Genomic DNA, 20,083 nt, shown 5'->3' on the forward strand with positions numbered 1-20,083 from the left:
GAAATGAAGAGACTGATGAAATGCCTGAAAATGAACTTTAATGGTATTACTGAAAAATGAGAAACAAATGCATGAGTTAAAAAAGCAATCCAGGGCCCAGCACAGTAGCCTAGTGGCTAAAGTCCTCACCTTGCATGTCCAGGATCCCATTTGGACTCCAGCTAATGTTCTGGTGGTCCCACTTCCCATCCAGTTCCCCGCTTGTGGCCTGGGAAAGCAGTGGAGGACATCTCAAAGCCTTGGGACCCTGCACCTGCATAGCAGACCAGGAGGAAGCTCTTGGCTCCTGGCTCCTGGCTCTGGATCAATTCAGCTTCAGTCATTACAGCCACTTGGGGAGTGAATCAGCAGATGGAAGATTTTCCTCTGTCTCTCCTCTTCTCTGTATATCTGCCTTTCCAATAAAAAATCTTTAAAAAAATCCATGTACAACATGGATGATAAATGCTCCTGTGATTTTAGATTTAAAAGAAGTAAAACTGATGTATCAGAAGTGAAGAATTCAATATACCAAATAAAAAATGCAGGGAGAAGCCAGAAAACATATCTGGCGATGCAGAAGAATGTGTGACTAGAAAACAAACCTGCAAAAGTCTCGAAGATCAAGAAAAAAAAATGAGGAATAACAAAAACTGTGCCAAAAATTATGTGATGTCACCAAATGACATGTCTGAGGAGTTTCTGAAAGCAGGGAAGAATGGATTAGAAGATCTATTCAGTGAAATAGTAGCTGAAAACTTGAAACAGAAATTTGAGTAAAGGAAATATACAGAACTCCAACACACACAATGACATGGTTAAGGAGCATGCTGTATGATCCATCTGATACTCAATAATGTTAACACTTGCATAGACACACAAGAGCTCCAGGATGGCTAAAGCAAACAAACAACAAAAACAAAGCTATGGCAATTACTATGATCAGACTTCAGGTATTTTGATTACTTCTGGATGACAGTAATGAAAATCCCTGATACTGACACAAAACAGGCCAGAGGATCAATGACATAGGACAGACATCACAGAAATGACCTAATGCAGATGCCTGGCAGGCATTCCAGGAGGGACATGAAGCAGAGGACCCCTGTGTACACACAAGGCCATACACAGGCCTGGAGGCACGAAGACCTGACCTCGGTCTCATGGTTTGTTGTCCCTTGGAAGGGTTCCTAATTCTTTTCTTCCCACAGGAGAGCTATTTATTTGCCCTTTGCTTGGACTCTGTCCTTGTGGAAACTCAGCTAATTTGTGCTCTGGACACCTGCTCTTCCAGCACTTGCACTATGTTTTTGTAAAAGTATAAAAACTCTCACTTTGTTTCAATGTGTCATCCTGCGAGATGATGGCCACCCTTCTACAATAATAAAAATTCAGCTCTGCATGATCATTCATGTTCTCTGTTAGTTTATCTCTAACATGAACCCACACATCTACGGCTAAGAAACTTTTGACAAGTAAATCTAAACCAATCCCAAGAGAAAAGGTCGTTTCTTCAACAAATGGTGCTGGGGAAATTGCCATAGGTATATAGAAATGTGAAGTAAAATCCCTGCCTTACACTTTGTGCAAACATCAACTCTAAACGGATCTCAAGTGTCTAAATCCGAGATCTGATGCCAAAGAAATAGAAGAAAACAATGGGAACACTCTGAAAGACACAGTCCTAGGCAAAGATTTCTTGGAAACCACAGAAGCACAGGCAATAAAAGCAAAAATAAAGAAATGGGAATTACATCGAGCTAAGATGCATGAACACTGCAAAGGGAGCCATCAACAAGCTGAGGGTAGCCATCAGAAGGGGAAAATATTTGCAAATTAGGCAGTTGGTAGAGGATTAAGATCCGAGATATTTAATGAATTCAAGAAATTCAAGAACACGCAGGACATGTACAGGCATTTTCCAAGGGGTAGAATTCAAATGACCAATAGATACATATGAAAAAATTCTCAACTTCATTAACCAGTAGAGAAATGAAAATAAAATCCCTAGAGAGGTTTACCTCACCCTTGTTAGAAGGGCTATCATACAGAAATCAGAAAACAATAAATGCTGAAGAGAATGTGGGGAAAGAGGCATCTTTTCCATGGTTGTTTGGAATGTAAACTAGTACAGCCATCATAGAAGACAATACAGGTATTCCTTAGATACCTGAAAATAGATCTGCCATTTGACCCAGCCTTCTTACTCCTGAAATTTCTCTAAATGAAATGAAATAAGCATATAAGAGAGCTATCTGTACCCCTGTATTTACAGCAGTTCAATTCATGCTAGCTAAGATATGGTATTAAGCCAGATGCCCATCAACTTATGACTGGATAATGGAAATGTGATGTGTGTGTGTGTGTGTGTGCGCGCATGCAATATGGAATAATACTTAGCCATAAAACACCATAAAAAGCCATGAAATCTGGTCTTTGTAACTAAATGTAGACAACTGGAAATCATTATGCTCAAATAAGCCAGTCCTCGAAAGACAAATATCATGTATATTCCCTGATCTGTGATAAAAAGCAAAGGGTACAAAAAATTCAATTTGTATTAGTGAGGTTGAAATTCTTGGAATTTTTGTTGCTGTAGCCTTAGTAAAAATTCCTGAGAAATAGATTCTTTTCTACCTCATGTGGGATTTATTCATACCTACTGGAGTGTTAAGTTGGTAATTTTGAAAAGAAAAAGGTGACATTTACAAAATGTAAGGACAAAATAAAATGAAGAAGGAAAAATACTGGTATGCTGTTCAATCTGTCTTGGGAAATACACGAAACTCATTCAAAACATTTAAAAATTAGATTCTAATCCAAAAACTGCTCTTTGTCACTAACAGTAAGGATGAAAGAAATTTCAAAAAAATGAAAAAGATGAAATATAAATGATATGCAAAAAAACTATAATGAAGGGCTTACTAAGGAATCTGTTGTTGAAAGAGGACCTATTCAATGAAACAACGGAGAACTTCCCTACTATGGTGCAAGAAAGGGGTATCCAAGTACAGGAAGCAAAAGAATTCCACATAGGCATGGCCAGAAAACATCTTTACCATGACACACATTGTAGTCATTTTTCTTGGCAAAGCAAAGATTTTCAAATGCAAATGGGAAAGATACCAGGTGATTATCAGAAGATCTTCAATCGATTTACAGGTGATTGCTCCTCAGAAACCCTATAGGTTAGGCGAGAATGGAATGCCACAGTCCATGACCTAAAAGAACTGCACACCCAGAATACTGTAACCTACCTAACTCTCACTTGTTCACAAAGGTGAAATAAATAACTTTCCCCAAACAGAAATTGGAAGTATTTGCCACCATCCATACAAACCAAAAAAATGTTTTAAGGATTTGCTACACACAGAAATGGAGAATGATAATCACCACAGTGAAAGAATGCGGTGGTAGAAAAGAGACATAAACACAAAAGCTCACACAAGAGACTAACAAGGACAGTATGTGATGGTTACCGGATCAACTCCACAAGAAGCGGCAAGAGTAAATGTATGTGCACCGATGCCAGGGAACCTGCTGTTTAAACCATCGTTGATGGAGCTAAGACATACACTGTCTGCAATACAACAATGGGGACTTCAACACCCTAATTTTATTAATACTCAGATTTACTCGACAAAAAAAAAAGTCAACAGGGCTAATCTATACTAAGTACCAAAGGGCCTATTCACATCTACACAGCACTTCCTTCCACAAATGCAGAATACGCATCCTTTTTATCAGTTCACTGAACCTACTCTAGGATAGACCACACACTGGGCCATACATCAAGCCTCAGAAAATGTAAAGATCCTGAAGCAATGCTATGAAACTGACCACCAGGGAATGAAGCCTGCAATCCACAATTCCAAAATTCTAGAAAATATATAGACACAGGGAGATTTAATGTTACTGAATGAATAGTGAGTATAAAATACTAAAATAGTGAACATTGAGAATGAAAACATGGGTAAAACTAATATATGTCATTACAACAATGTAAGGTGGAGGTGGCAAAGGGTAAAAACACAGGTTCAAGTTAAGCTACTTGCAGCATTGTATTATTTGATAATAGAGATACAAGTTAGGCTCATTAAATTTTAATAGCAACTTGTAAAGGATGTAAGCAAGCTACTTTTGAACCCCTAAAACAAATACAAAATACAGGGGGAAAAACCCCTGTTTAAAGCATGGGAGGAGAAAAAGATGAACAGCCCTAGAAAGATGATTTTAAATTTTGAATCAGATGCTAGAAGATTCTCATGTGCCTTAGCAAAACATGATGGCCAGTTGGAAGACTTGGTTCTTACACCAAGAAAGTCCTATCACAGACATCTACATTGTCACTGACGTTCTACAAATCCAAATTACTATATGTAATCATACATAATACACACACACACAAAGCCATATTCTAAAGAAATGATGCCTTAGTGGGTTTCAACATTTTGGAAATACTTGTTATGCTGTGCTAAAGATTATTATTTGAACCCTGTGAATATCATCAATTTACTTTTTATTAGTGCATAACATGTGAAAACATTGTCAAAAGGTTAAGTTTTATTGTGTTTGTATTTTGGATGCAGAGTGGTAGGAAAGAGGAAAAAACAGATAGAGTTCCTATCTAACTAATCACTGTCCAAATTCCACAGCTTCCAATGCTGGGCTACAACTGAAGGCAAGGACCAGGAATTCAGTCTCTCGTATGCGTGTCACAGAGTCAATTATTTGAGCCATATTAATACTTCTGGGATTCACATTAGCAAGATACCAGAGTAGGCACTGGAGCTGGGAACTGAACCACAATATTCTAAAGAAAGATGTGGAGACCTAAAACCAGACTATTAACTGGTAGGCCAAAGACCTGTGCACTGAAGTCATTCTTAATGTGGAGTCATTTAGAGATTCCTTTCTGTATTCTTTTTACAATTATCATCATGAAAATGTATAATTTTTCTAATACCCAAATATCATTTTTCTGGAAGTAGAAAAGTATTGCTGTCTTTCTGAAGCAGAACTCATAGCACACTTCAAACATCCTTTCTTTGCTATATAGCTTGATTAATTCTAACACTGTCAAAGATAAGTTGAACATTTCTTTACAATTTTGTTTAGAAATGTCTGTATGTGTAAGTGTATATGATTTTAGAGAAAACCTAAGGAGTTTAATCCCTTTTTACACATAAAGACACTGAGATTCAGAGACAATCACACATTGTGGATTGGAAGACTTGGCTAAGGTCTTTCAGAGTTGGTGCTCTCTGTGCTAGCTTCACAAAATGTGTACAACACATCCAGGTATTTTTTAAATGCACATACTAGTATCAGTATAAGGATACAAGAGTAGAGATGGTTCAGTTTGGGTTGGGATATAAATATTCAACCTCAGTTCATAAATTCCTAGTACTTGCAACCACATCCAGGATAAGCAGTTGTCCAGATGCAAGTCCTTAGTGAGCTATAACCAGATATAAATACGTCTCAAACGAAAAACATCCTCCTGTCTCGACATTGCAATTTCTTGTTCACTTCCAAGTACCATTAAAAAATTCCCGAATCTCATTAAGATTGAAGCTTTTATTTTGTTTTTGAACATCCAAAAGGAAGTGGAGGCAGATAAAAACAGCTTGGACAACCTCATTTTCATACTCTGAGTGATGTCTCAGCTACCTGCAGTCGCCAGCATGACTTGGGTTCTGCTCTCTGTGCTCTGGCTCATCTTCCAAACTCAAGGTAAGTACAGATTTACTGGCATTTGAATGCAAAAGTCAATGACTGCATCAATGAAGTAGCCTTGTCATAAGGACATATGCTCCCCTGAGGCTAACATCACAGCTGCTTGTGTTTCGGTGTATTCTCTCTCTCTGTTCAAGCAAGTTATGTCCAGTTGTTTCCCTGCAGCCATGTGCTCTGTATCTGCTTATTCAACCAACCTTAGAGCAAAAATATTCAAAAATCTAATTATATCTCTATTGAACAAATACTTCTTGTTCTGGCTACCTAAATGATACAATGTGAAGCTGTTTGCATAGTATTAGATATCAGAAATTATCTAGAAGTTATTTAAGATATAGGGGAAGGTGAACATAGTTTAAATGACATTTTACCTAAGCAACTTGACCACGCACAAATTTTGGTATTTGACGAGTATACTGAAATCAATCTTCCCTGATGTTGAGTATTGAGGACAATTTATCTATCAATCTGTTATACACCGGCCTCCCTATCTCCCTTCTGTATATCTACCAATATCTTTTTGATGAAAATTTTAAGTAATTATATAAAACATATTCTAAATCTTGTCATAATTTTCAAATTAGTATGTTTCAAAATAAGTTTGTATATTTCCCAAAATAAATCAACAAAAAATAATATTCTAATCATTGCACCTTTTTAAGGTTTTAAAAATCTCTATTATAAGAATTTTCTTGAGGAAGATTTTTCACAAATGACAGGGTCAAAATGAGTAGTCCTGGGAAATAACAGTTTGTGGTGATTATTCATCTGATAACCCCTAAACACACACTTATTTAATTGGCAAAAGAGGCATACTGATTTTATCATCTTACTACTGGATAGATTATCACTAGTTAAAAACATGTAAAATATCAAATGCCAATTTCTTTTTCCTAATATCCGACAGCATATTTTTATTCCATTTTAGGCTTAGCATTCTATTAGGTAAAGGGATCCACACAGAGCAACAGAAAGTGCCACCACCACCAAAACTTCAACCTACAACTCCTCAGGAGAAAAGACAAATGTCGCTCATTTTAGAAGTATATCTCTAACCTGTGCCCAAAGATTCAGAATCCCTTAGCTCCAGTATATTTAATCATCCTGGCATTTGCAACCACATAACTTGCTGATTCGATTATGGCAATACATGTAATGGATATTTTATATTCAACAGGTATTTTCCCAATTGAATTAAATTCCAAAGGGGAAGGTAACACAATGTACTCTATTAATTGATTTTACTTGACAACTTCAAACTAACCAAGTTACAATTCAATAAGTGTTTGTTGAAGAATAATTCAGTTTTATGTTCAGAAAAAGAACCTAAGATTAACTGTAATTTGCTCACTGCCTAAAAACATAATGCCGTACATTAAGAAAAAAATCAGGCAATGATTTGAGACATTATAGTTAAGTAAAAGTATAGTACTGATTCATTATCTCTATTTTTGAAGTGACATAAGTTTTGAGTATTAAAAAGTTAACTTTGACTAGACTGATCTTGACTTTCATCTTTTATTCATTAAAGGATACTACTAGATTTATGTTTTGCTTTATGAAACCTTGAGAGGCCTTTGGTAAGCAACACTGTAGTGTGTTCTTACAAGGTAACCCTAAAGTCAGCATTTATAGAGAGGTTGGAAAACATTCTGGGGCTTTTCCAAAATTACAAGTTACTGCTAGAGTGATCATGAGGTATTACGAAAATTCACTCTAATTTCAAGTCCATGACCATCCCATCGCTGAATTCAGAATACATTTTGATAAAAGAGCAGTTACTAATACTTGTCTATATTTTCTGCCTTAATTTGTAATGAACCTTTCTCAGGGCAGCTGTACAGCAAATCTTAACTAATGAAGAAAGAATCATAGCTTTACTAGTGTCCTTCAGAGTCTCTCTGTATCAAACAAGGGTGTAATCGCTTGTCCTTAGGTTCACTCTGTTACAATGAAACTGCCTCAAGCACACTGCGGTATGAAATGTGTTTAAAAATATGACAGATCTTACATAGGTGATTGAGCAATTAAAAGAGAAATAAAGATATGCTTTCATCTTCCTAGAATGGCACTAAATATTTTTATGTTTCCTTATTCAAGTTTTTTTACCAAAATGATCTTAATAACAAGTAACTCAAAAGTAAAGTGCCTTCTACAGGATCATTTAGTGAGGATATGAGACAACGTTGGCTACATGAGCCATTCTTTCTCTACTGTTAACGAGAAGTTGTCTAACAAATGCTAATTTTTAGTATGTTAATACTGTCTATAAACACTTTTATACTTTGACACTTTTATATTTTACACTTATATACTTTAAAAAGTCTCTAGGAGAATACACTAGAATCTTATGTGAAATTTAAAGTCTTGAGAGAAAAATGAAAATGGGAAAACAGCATCATGAAGCATTATTGTACTGAGGAATTAACAAGCGGCTTGCCTAGAGCGAGCTGAGTACTCAAGGGGTTTTACCATACAGGTGACACGCAAAGACATTTTGCATTAAAGCAGAAATCTGAGGACATCGAGATAAAATCCCCAAGTTCGAAAAGCACAATAAGTGTAAAGTGAATGTAATAAGGAAGGCAGGTCCAGGCTCCCACAACCCCTGTTCTTAATCTGAGACTTACCTTTTCCGAGTCCAGAGTTTGCACATGACGAAAGAACACCCAAAGAATTGTTTCATCATGCTTTTCCACTGTGGGAGGAGAGAGCAAAAGAAAAATTATCGTCAAAAAACTAACATTGGGGATTAGAGGGAGCAAGCAGCCTAGTGGCTAAAGTCCTTGCCTCGCATGTGCCAGGAATTCATATGGGCACCAGTTCATATTCTGGCTGCTCCACTTTGCTTTCAGCTCCCTGCTTGTGGCCTGGCAAAGCACTAGAGGACAGCCCAAGGCTGTGAGAGACCCGGAAGAAGCTACTGGCTTCAGATTAGCTCAGCTCCGGCTGTTACGGCCACTTGGAGAATGAACCAGTAGATCGAAGATTTTTCTCTGACTCTCCTTTTCTCTGTAAATCTGACTTTCCAATAAAAACAAGCAAATGTAAAAAACAAAACAAAAAAAGCCAACGTGGGGAACTGCCTTCTCAATGTGTGTTATCTGATTGGCAATTCAGTCTTCACTGCTTTTTTCCAAAAATGAACTAAGAAAACACAGAAGTTCAAAGACTACAATCTTAAAATCATTTATATCAATGCTCTTTCTTCCTCCAGCATTAGCCACAAAACAAACATCTGAATTAACACTCTATGAAGTAGTTCATCCCAGAAAACTACACAGTTTACACAAAAGAGAGATTGAGAACGGGACGCAGAGGCATGGGGATGAGGTAAGACAGAGCACGCCTGTGGTAGACCTTGTAATTTCAGAAGCAGTAATAAAGGACGCTTCCACTTGTAGACGCGGTGTCACTGTCAACATGGAATCTGCCAGCTTCATCTTCAAGCTCATTTATGTAGCTCCCTTCTGTCAGGAGAGAACACAGAATTTCTTCCAAAGCTTTCACAGGCAAGCAAATTAAAAAAGGATAAAGCTGCTTGGACATTTCTGAAGGAGAGAATGGGAAAAAAAAGTGTCCAGGAAACAGAGCCATTTCTGTCAGCTTGTGTCCGTCCCAGCTCACCGAACCCACCTTTTCCCTTTTGCTCCAACCCTTCTCCCCCCGTAGAAATGCTTTCTCAACCATTTCATCTTTTATGAAGAACTAACGCTTAATAATCGAGGTTTTTTAAATTTATGAAGTGAAGTATATTTAACATTTTGACTATGATATTATTTGATTCTTAATAGCATTTTGGTTGCTTTTCTTCAATGCGTTTGGTTTTCTTTTAAAATGAGAAAAATGCATGTCTTTTTATTATACCACAGAAGTACTGGTGATTTAATTGGGTTCACAAGACAGTATATCCTTCACTAAATCGAATTATAAACTCCTACCATACATATCACAATTTAATCAATATGGATTATTATAGTGTAACTAGTTTCCTTCAAAGTTCATCTTAAATTTATGTTATATCTTACACTGTTGTAATGGCATAAAACAGCTTCTTTTACAAGCTATGCTTTTGCAATTATTATCCTAAAATATGTTAAATATGTTACGGTTATTTTTGACAGGCTCAGAATATAAATTGTTTGACTTAAAAATTTCATTAAATATTTCCAGGAAAAGTATGAATCTGAAATTAAATACCAGATTAGATTAAAAGGAGAAGAAATCATTCTTCAACTACAGAAAACCAAGTAAGTTGTGTTTTCTAGAAGGGTCATCACTTGTTTTAAAGAAAATGTGGGGAAAAAATCTTGACACCAGTTGGTGTAGTTTTAGAAGACCTGAAGCATTTGAGTCTTAACTGATTTTACTTTGTACTGAAATAATCTAAGATGTTTACACTCTCAACAAATTATATGCAAAGTATAAACAGAGAATTTCAAATGTAAGTGACATTTTTCCTCAACCTGAGAACGTGCTGATCATCTTTTATGCTCATATACACTTGAAACTTTGGAGCAGTCTACATTACTTTTAGAAGCACATATGTCAAGACTGATTCAGTATTCACAGCCTTAAGAGGTGTTTCAGGAAATGAAGTTCTGCATAGATCTAAGCATTTAGCAAATCCCTCCCTGAAGGCAATAGTCCATGATGACTATAACCAAAAAGGTTGTAGTCATGGTGTGAAGAATTGCAAAGTCACTTGTTTGAAAAAGAAAATTTCTCCCATAGATCTAATAGGTATACTTTATATTTCAGCAGCATTGTTCCATTCTTGGGACAGGGTCATGGGTCAGAATGTCAGCCATGTCTTTAGACATTATTATCCCTTCAGTACTGAAGGGCGTGGCAGAAACATAAGCCTTTATTTCTACCCTGAGTGCGCCTTGCCCCTCTCCACTTTCTACAGGCATCTCCTGGGACCAAACTACACTGAAACTTCCTATTCACCCAGAGGGGAGGAAATCATCACCAGCCCTCCTGACCTGGTATAGTCTGCATGCTTTCTGGAACACTTAATGGGCTCCACCAATTTCTTAATCTCATCAAATAATCATTTAAAAATCCGTATTTGAAAACAAGATGCTCCTATGTGACTAATGAAATGGCAAATAGAAAATTGCACTCAGCTTTTACAAGCTTGTTTTCAGTCTTTCAAGCTTCACAGTTCTAGAATATAACAGACATCTACTGGCACCTAAACTACTTTAGCCATAGATCAGAAACAATATTAGGCACTTGAGACTTCATGTTTTATTTTCTGAAGATAAACAGTATTCTTTCATGGCATTAACAACAAGATACTAATATTTTCTGTTCAGATTGTTATTCTGTTCACCATCATCAGGTTCCAAGGCCACGGTAGATATAGAGAAACATGACGTAAACATCAGGGAATAAGAAGAGAGTACAAAATGACTTACTCTAAGCTGTTTTAAAAATCATGTCTCCCTTGTAAAAATTTTTCAAAATTTTGGTTTTGCAGATATAGGTTGTTCCCATATTGTCTTCAGAGGAAAATGCCTGATAAATTTATACTCAAGTGTAAACAGCTAAGAACACATTAATGTAATACTCTTTTCCAAGACTTCCATAGAAAATGTTTCTGATGACATATTTTCTTCCAAGGTATAAAACAGTCAGATGCAAAGACAAAATTTCAGATCTTGAGACAAACCTACTCATTTTGAACAAGTGGTTGTTGATCAACTTTGTGACCCCTATTTTGCTGACAGACTCAAAGCATGTGTGGATTTTTGAGACTGCCAAAGAAATTCCCTTAAAAGACCAATTAAACTGGAGAACCAAATTGGCTAGTTCGGTATGCTCAGCAGTGGCAGTATTGTCTCTGATGACCTACAAAGTCTTGGAATGTGAGTTCCTCCTTCTACTCAGAGATACACAGAGTCCTTAGGCTCCAGAACAGAAAAATAATTCCAAGATTCCCACAGTAGTAATGTAAATCCCAAGGGAATTGGGTGCTTGTCAGAGGAAACATCATCCTTCATCATGGACCCACTCGGGCTCAACAGCTCTGGACTTTCCTGAGGGACAAATTAGTGCCAGAAAAACATTTTGGCCTCTAAACATGTAGTTTTCCAGCTCAGCTATGGAGCAATTCAGAAAATCCTGAGTTTCTCATTCTCTTTGTTTCTGGAAACTGGCTTGGCCATAATTATTACTTGAACTGTCCTGCATAGTCGTGATAGCAGTTTTCTGCACAACTCTGATGTATTCTCATCCTCGAAGTGTATGTATGTATGCATATATATGTGTGTGTATATATACACTATGCATGTGCGTACACAGAGATTGAATTCAGCCTTTTTCCTACTCCAGGAGTATTGTTACTATGAAGGACGCATCCTAAATGAGAAAGATTCTGTTGCAAGCATCAGTACCTGTGATGGGCTGAGGTGAGAACCACAGTAAAACAAGTACAGAGCAAGCACCATTTTGCTACACAAAGATAGTCTGACTATTACTTATATTGCTTAATATTATGGTACTTTAAAAAAAAAATCACTTAAACGCTGTTTCTCTCCCTAAATATCCATATTGGCTCGGGACAAAGCTGGGAGCTGGGAACTCAATCCAGGTCTCCATGTGCTCTGCAAAAAATCCACTTATCATAACTGCCCCCGGAGTCTGCAAGAGGAGGAGGGTGAAGTTAGGACCACAGCCTGGTCTCAAAATTCAAGTGCTTCAGTATGAGACATGGGCATTCTAACTGCCAAGCAAAACAGATTCTTTAAACTACTACTAGCCCTAACTGCAGCCCTCAGGGTTAACTGCTAATATTTTTTCTTTTCTGAGCTTATTATCTAGATATGCCTATACTGTGTTTCTCTTCATATTTCTAAGATAAACCAATGTTTGTTACATGCATAATGAAAACCTATTTACCAAGCTTATGGTGCAAATCTCAAATCTACCTTGAAATCCTGGTGCAGATTTCTCTGAGTAAGTAAGATAGGCTTCAAGATAGGCTTCAACAGTGACAAACACCAATTATAACTTACTAAGAGGGAGCTGAGATGCCTATGAGTGAAGGCTGTACTGTGAGACTGCGATGGATTCGCAGAGTTGTCAACCACTGCTGAGCAGTGTGACGCTGTGTGCCAGGGAATCCTGAAATACGGGTCTGTGTATTTCAGAGGATACTTCACCCATCACCATCAAAGCTATCTGATACAGCCCCTGAAAGGCACGGACCAGGCAGAACACGCTATCCTTACATACAATCAGGAGGAACTGCACACAGCCAACTACACATGTGGTGTGAGACATGTTGGCAGGAAACGTGGTCCTGTTCGAAAGTCTAGGTCACCCAAAAGTGCAAAGGTAAGCAGAGTTTTCCTGTATCATCTTGTATTCCAAGGGGTTCATCATCACATAGCATCTATTGGTGTGTTCAGCAACAAGTAACAGGTGTACATGCTGTAAGTTATTTATCTGTAGATTAATTTTGCTCTGGAGAAATTAATGGAAAATATTCACACGGTCAATAATGCAAATCTCGAATTTGTCTTGGTAATCGTTGAGAATTTGAGAAAATAATATAGGCTTTACTAGTGACAAACTTTAACTTCAATAAAAGGTCGTATTTCAATGAAAGGTTTTTGAGTAAAGGCTATATATGCGAGACTAGTAAGCTTTTGGGTCTTTCAGAATCAAAGTAACTTTATAATGTTTTTTTATCCTTCGTAAAGCAAGAAGACTTTCTTCAGGCACAAAAATACCTTGACCTGTTTTTGGTGCTCGATAACACCTTTGTAAGTATGAAATGTTAAACTCTGGGCCAGTTTAGTCCATGCTGAAGTAACTTAAGCTGAAGCAAACAATGAGTGATTTTTGCTAATAAGGCAAACTTGAACATACTGGAAATTCTGCCTTTTCAGCAATATTTGCACTCTTATTCCATGAAATAGCTACCTATCAAATATTGAGAACCAGTAATATACCAAGGGACTTCAAAAAGCTAATGGAAAAATAATTAAGATGTTTGCTTTGTGAGAAAACAAATTTTAAATGTATGTGTAGGTTTTTGATAGTATATATTCTCCATGAATTTCTGAAGACCCCTTGTAGATATGGATTTCAAAATGTTCTTGCAACAAATCTCTAAATTTCAGGTTCCATAAACTTTTTGTAGTCCCCTTATGCCTGTTAACATATAGCTATAGGGAATTATCTAAAAATACATTAAGAGTGGTTGAATTTTTTAGCATTAAGTATGAATATATTAATATAAATATGACATAACATTCAACTGAAAAGTTAACAAGTTTACATCAATATCTCAATTTCTCATACCAAAAGATTCTTACTTAAAAGAGAATTAATCGAAACAAAGACCTTAATTATAGTCCTTAACAATATATAATGAATTATATTAACATGTAACATTTTTCTTCAAATGTGAAACTGTATCCCATTACCTTTCTCACTTTAGTATTTAATTGCACTTCTTGCTTTGTATTTTACAGTATAATATACATGAGGGAAATATAACTCACATGAGAAGCTTTGTGTTCAATGTGCTGAACCTACTCAATGTGGTAAGACATTGATAATGTGAACTTGTGTTTTTACTTGGGCCTGTAACTTCCACTTGACCTCATCAGTTAGAATCACAGTGCCTTACGGCCAACAGTTCTGGTAAATTTTAGCATGAGAAGTCTCAACGTCAAGTTAAAAATCACACAAATTAACAGCAAAAGCAAATTCTAGGTTTCCATGTTCAAAATGGAAGTTTATCATTTGTAGTTCTCATCACTTAGTCACCCCATCACTGATCAATCACAACTGAATCAACTAGGAAACAGGCAACATTTTCATGAAGAAAACTGCTCTTTCCACAGATTTACAATACCATAGATGTTGAAGTGACCTTGGTGGGTATGGAAATCTGGTCTGACAGTGATAAGATCAAGGTGGAACCTAACATAGGCACCACATTTAACAACTTCCTGAAATGGCATAAATCTAACCTGGGGAAAAAGATGGTGCATGACCATGCCCAACTTCTCAGGTGAGCATCTACACTGCCCTGGCGGGATCCCAAATAGGCTGAGGGAACGGTCACCCTCCAGATTCCTCTGCAGGGATTTCCGCTCAATTCTTCCTCCTCATTTACATACCAACTGCCTGACATTCAGCCTTTAACAATTCCCTCCAGCGCCCCCTATCAAATCAATAAAATGGGCTCTTTAGTATAAAATAGCCAGCTCTGATCACTACAATGCTCTGGGATAAGCTTTCCTGAGGCTTAGGGCAAAGGACAAGGATGGGTTAACAAGGGAAACGTACAGCCTAACAAAAGCTAATGGTTCTAAAGACTAAGACTGAGTGTGTGTCTGACTTTCACACAGCGGAGTAGCCTTCAACAATCGCCGTGTTGGAATGGCAGCCTCAAACTCCTTGTGTTCTTCATCTTCGGTTGCTGTTATTGAGGTGTGTAAGCTTGTAATATGTCTCCCTGTGGTTCTGTATCTTCCATGAATAATGTCAAATGCAGAGTTGGCACAGTGAGGCTGTGCCAGAGCAATCAATATATTCTAGAAAGATTTGTTGGCTTATCGAACAGAATATCTCCCTCACAACAGCTCTGCTGGAAGGCTTCACCCTTTACTGCATGGTTTACTGGAAACTTATGGTAACTGGCTATACAAACAATTATTAAGCATGGATTCTATGACTGTATTTATAGGACTAAATCACTTCAAATTATCATTCAACAACTTAGGTTTTTTTTTTCATTTTTTTTTTTTTAATTTTTGTTTTTCATGATACGGTTCCTTAGGCTCAGGGATTTCCTTTTTCACAGCCCCATCCTCCCTCTCTTCATTGTTTTCCCCTATAGCAACAGTATAGTTCTTCAAACAGTCACAAGTGCATCATTTTGCTATATAGGAGCATTCTGACATTGAGACATGGCTAAAGAAACTATGGTACATCCTTCTATGGAACACTACTCAGCCATCGAAAACAATCAAATCCTATTGTTTGCAACAAAATGGTCCCAACTCACTATGCTCAGTGAAATAAGCCAATCCAAAAAGAACCAATATCATGTTCTGATATAAGGCAACATTCATTGAAAATATCAATTAAATAGCTATATAGGCAAACATCATATGCATAATTTTCAATAGATAAACTGTGCAATGAAAACCAGTAAACTGGATGTAAAGATGTGTTGTGGAATGCATCTCTACTCCCAAATAAAAGGACTCCCCTTTTGCTATTTAAGTGAATCATGACATTGTAAGTCTAGACAAAAGTTCATCCACATATTGTCAAGACACATTAACCGTTTCATTGTAATAAGCAGAGGTAGGGAAAACAGGGAAAGAGCCTCATGGCTTGTGTTTGTCGTCTCTCACGCTATGTGTTTCAACACTGTACACTGGCAAAAACTGAGAAACGAAATAAGTATTGTTTTTTTCCAGGCTGAAAGAAAGAATAATGTAGCTCTTGTGGGAGTGATGTCACATGAGTTGGGCCATGTACTTGGCATGCCTGATATTCCATATGACACCAAGTGTCCCTCTGGCAGCTGTGTAATGAATCAGTATCTGAGGTGAGACTATGTCATGCTTGAGAAAAAAATATTACCAATTCTTCAGATGTTTGTCTATGTATTCATGTTTTGGATGAATTTTAGACCCAAGCCTATATGTTGTTCATTCAAACACTAGTCTCTTTATACATAGGTGTTCCATAAATTATAGAGGTCCTTCAAGATTTCCAAATATTCCCAGGTGAAATTTATAAGTATGTGAACTACATTTTAAAATAATTTATTGATTGATATCACAGCCTATTAGCCTAATAAAGGCACCAAAATTTTCTGCATATTTCTATGGATCAATCACCCCATTTTACACAATTATTTATGTTATTGTTAGCCACTTTGCAATGGCTTGGAACAGAAGATAGAGCTAAACATATTCTGCGGTGTTCATAAATTAAGAATAAGATGTCCATAGAACCTAGAACCCTGATAATTTCCCTTCACTCCTTCATTCTTACGTCATTTACCTCTATTTCCAGGAAAGGTAAGTGGATGATAACAAACAGTATATTCATCACTGTTATCATTTAAGATGGTACTAAATGCACACAGTGATTTAAATGATTCTAGTACAACAGCTAGATCTATGGGAAACATTCTTAGTCACGTAATATACATGCTTGATCACCCTCTACATATGCCTAAAATTACTGAATTTGGAATTTCTTTTGAACCAGTTATGTAAGTCAGATTCTAATATAGATCATACACAACTAGCAGTATCGTAGACCAAACTCTTCTTCTGCTTACAGTTCAAAATTCCCAAAGGATTTCAGTACAATCTGCCGCACACATTTTGAAAGTTATCTTTTATCTCAAAAACCGAAGTGCCTGTTGCAACTATCAGCTCCTAGAAATGGGACAATACCAGTGTGTGGGAATCAACTTCTGGAAGTGGGAGAAGACTGTGATTGTGGCTCTCCTAAGGTACGAGATTCTTTTACAGTAATCATATTTACTTGTCCACATATTTCTGAAATGCACCATGCTATGCTATTAATTATAAGTTTACAAAGCATTTTAATGGTAAATCTTTTCATAGTTTTGGTGTCTTGGAATTATTTTTCAGAATTTGTATAGCAATTTTTCCATCATATAACTGGCTTTTTATAAAATATGTTTGCCACAAATACAACACAGATTCAATTGAAACACCCAATATCAAGATTTTTTTTCTAAAGGCCTGTGACATTTTCAGAACATAAAATGTTATCCTAAAACATAAGCTTCCCTTCATATTTCTCTGGAACGTCATATATAAAATCAATGTTTCCCCCATGTTGAATTTTAACTCGAAAGTATTTTCTTGTTTTTCTTCATGCTGTGCATTATTTTACTATAGCTTAGACTCAATCACTACTAGTTTTGATGTCCTTAAAAATTAAACAATTGATTCTTGTATTTTTGAGTAGCAAAATTTATCACATATTAAATGAAAGTGATTTTCTCTTCAATTATTATACTTTTGTATTTTTTCATGTCATGATTTGTTGGAATTTCTGTGAAAATATTTAAAAAATCATGCTTCTTATACTTTCTATTACTGGCCACATGAACACCATGATGCATATGAAAATATTTCATTATCCTGTTCAGTTTATTTGCTACATGCTTCAACAATTTCATAACGGCTGTTGAATTTTTAATCAACTAATTTTTGTCATTCAAGCATTTGTTGTATCTTCCTCCTAGGTCTCTTAATATAATGGCTTTATATTTATTCCATAATGTTTAAGAAAATTTCACATAAATGTTACACGGCTGCTTGACTAACAGATTTTACTAGTATTTATTTAATTTTTGCTTTTCTAGTCATAAAGAACTATGGGTGCTTTATTAGTCATAGGACTGGACATGAAATCTTAGTAAAGCAAATTAGATATTTTAAGATTTTTGTATTTCCAAATCATTTCAGTAATATAGAAACATTTCTGAAGTCATAAAGTAGTCTGTACATAATATTTTCAATGTTAAATTTACTTGGGGCAATTTTGGGGAAATTCTATTTGGGGCCTTTAAGTAGATTTTATTTCCCAGAGTATTTTTCCCCTTATCTACATCATTTTCATGCAAATGTGAATACAAGAGTAATTTTGTTCGAAAGCAAACATTCATTGCCAATTTGTGCCAGAATTCGATTCACTCTACAGGGAGATACTGCTGAACCCACCTTCACAGCACTGTGTGCTTTGCAGGCTTGTACCAACGCTTGCTGCGAGGCCAGGACATGCAAATTCAAACCTGGAACTGATTGTGGAGACACTCGAAAGCCTGTCACGTAAGGTTTTTCTTCCCAGTACTCTAATATTTTTTTTCATATTTAAAGATGTGCCACTGTGTTCTATCCTACGCTAAAACACAATTTAATATTTTTAAAGTGACTCAATTTGGGGCAGAAAACAAGCTTATGGATAAAAAAATACCTCAGGAGCGTCTGGACATAGAGTATTGAGAGCAGTGGCATCTGTGACATGTGGGGACCAGGACTCCCTGCATTTCGGCTAACGATCATCTGCATTCCTGTTACGACATAAATTTGGTTTTAAAAAACTGAGTGGAGAATAAAAGTGCATTTTTTAACAATAAGAGTAAATAAAGTTTGAACAGTGGGTATGGAAAAATTTTATTTTTAGCTCTGCCCACAACAAATAACTTGGCTTACAGCTTCATGGCTACATTTTCTCATCTCTAAAATGCAAGGAAACGTGTGATCTCACAGTAGAGATGTTCCATTAAATTCTAGAAAGTGTTTATGATTATTCTGTTAGATAAGTTATAATAACCCTTGTTTCTATATACTTTGTTTTCCTTTTACTCAGAAAATGAAGCAAATCCTGCTTCGAGGAGATGCAACCTGACCAAGGGTAACTCCAGGACACTAGCCATGCCACAAACCCTATGTGTTTTATTAGATTTTCTACACTTGCATTTTTCTCATTGTCATTCCACTTTTCAAATTTTTAAATCAAGTGTCAGGTAAATGGATGCCATTAGAAACACTGCCTATTTTTAAGGACAATGAAGCTACAGCTTAGCTCTGCTGTTTGAGAACAAAAGAAACTAACCTTTGACCAATGCAGTGGAAAAACAAAACCACTATTATTCAGAGTCAATGCAAAATTGTAAATTGGGAATAACTTGCACTTTTTAGCAGGTGAAACATAAAAGCCTGCAGGGTGAAGGAACTGTTGGCACAAGGCGGAGTATGCTGCAGCCTTCTTTCACATCAGTGTTAACTTGGCCTCATTCTTGTAAAACAGCATTTTCCTATGTGAAAAATAATTAACTATACAGATTGTTTTACTTTATCACCTATAATCTTGCACCATCACATATAAAGTCTGAGAAGTCTGTATTGTTTACTTCATTTAATGGAGCCTGCCAGAAACGCTTCCTCCGTGCATTGATTTAACAGGCCGTTCAAGCCAATAAAAATGTAACATCTTCATGCTTTTCTGTGTGATCATTGTCAAAAATGAATATTTTCAAGCCTCTGTCAATTTACTTTGTTGACAAATTCTTTCATAATGAAGATATTTTGTGTCATTAGCTAGTAGCCGGTATTACCATGGAGACCCTGAGGACAGGGGCCAGCATTGCCAAACAGTGGGATACGCCTCAACCAGTGTCTCATAAAGTGTAGGCTAGGCTGGAATCTGGGGTGCTCTGCTTCCCAGTAATTCCCTGCTAAAGCACCGGGAAGGCAGCAGGTGACAGCCCGGTACATGGGAGACATGATAAAGTCCCCGACTCCTGCTTATTCAGCCGTGGCCAGATTTCTCT

General features: G+C 36.6%; 1 protein-coding gene across 1 annotated transcript; it reads left to right on the forward strand.

Annotated features, from left to right (window-relative positions):
• The first annotated feature begins 5,419 nt into the window (after positions 1–5,419).
• Positions 5,420–19,441, forward strand: ADAMDEC1 (ADAM like decysin 1). The gene is made up of 14 exons (XM_004579275.3): positions 5,420–5,715; positions 8,936–9,051; positions 9,892–9,968; positions 10,631–10,709; positions 12,061–12,137; positions 12,879–13,065; positions 13,434–13,496; positions 14,211–14,282; positions 14,586–14,755; positions 15,096–15,177; positions 16,176–16,306; positions 17,053–17,227; positions 18,496–18,578; positions 19,120–19,441. Exons 1-14 carry the CDS (start codon positions 5,640–5,642, stop codon positions 19,124–19,126), a joined length of 1,395 nt encoding a protein of 464 aa, XP_004579332.3. The 5' UTR covers positions 5,420–5,639; the 3' UTR covers positions 19,127–19,441.
• The last annotated feature ends 642 nt before the right edge of the window (positions 19,442–20,083 follow it).

The sequence above is a fragment of the Ochotona princeps genome, chromosome 11 (assembly GCF_030435755.1).
Source record: "Ochotona princeps isolate mOchPri1 chromosome 11, mOchPri1.hap1, whole genome shotgun sequence".
NCBI lineage: Eukaryota > Metazoa > Chordata > Mammalia > Lagomorpha > Ochotonidae > Ochotona > Ochotona princeps.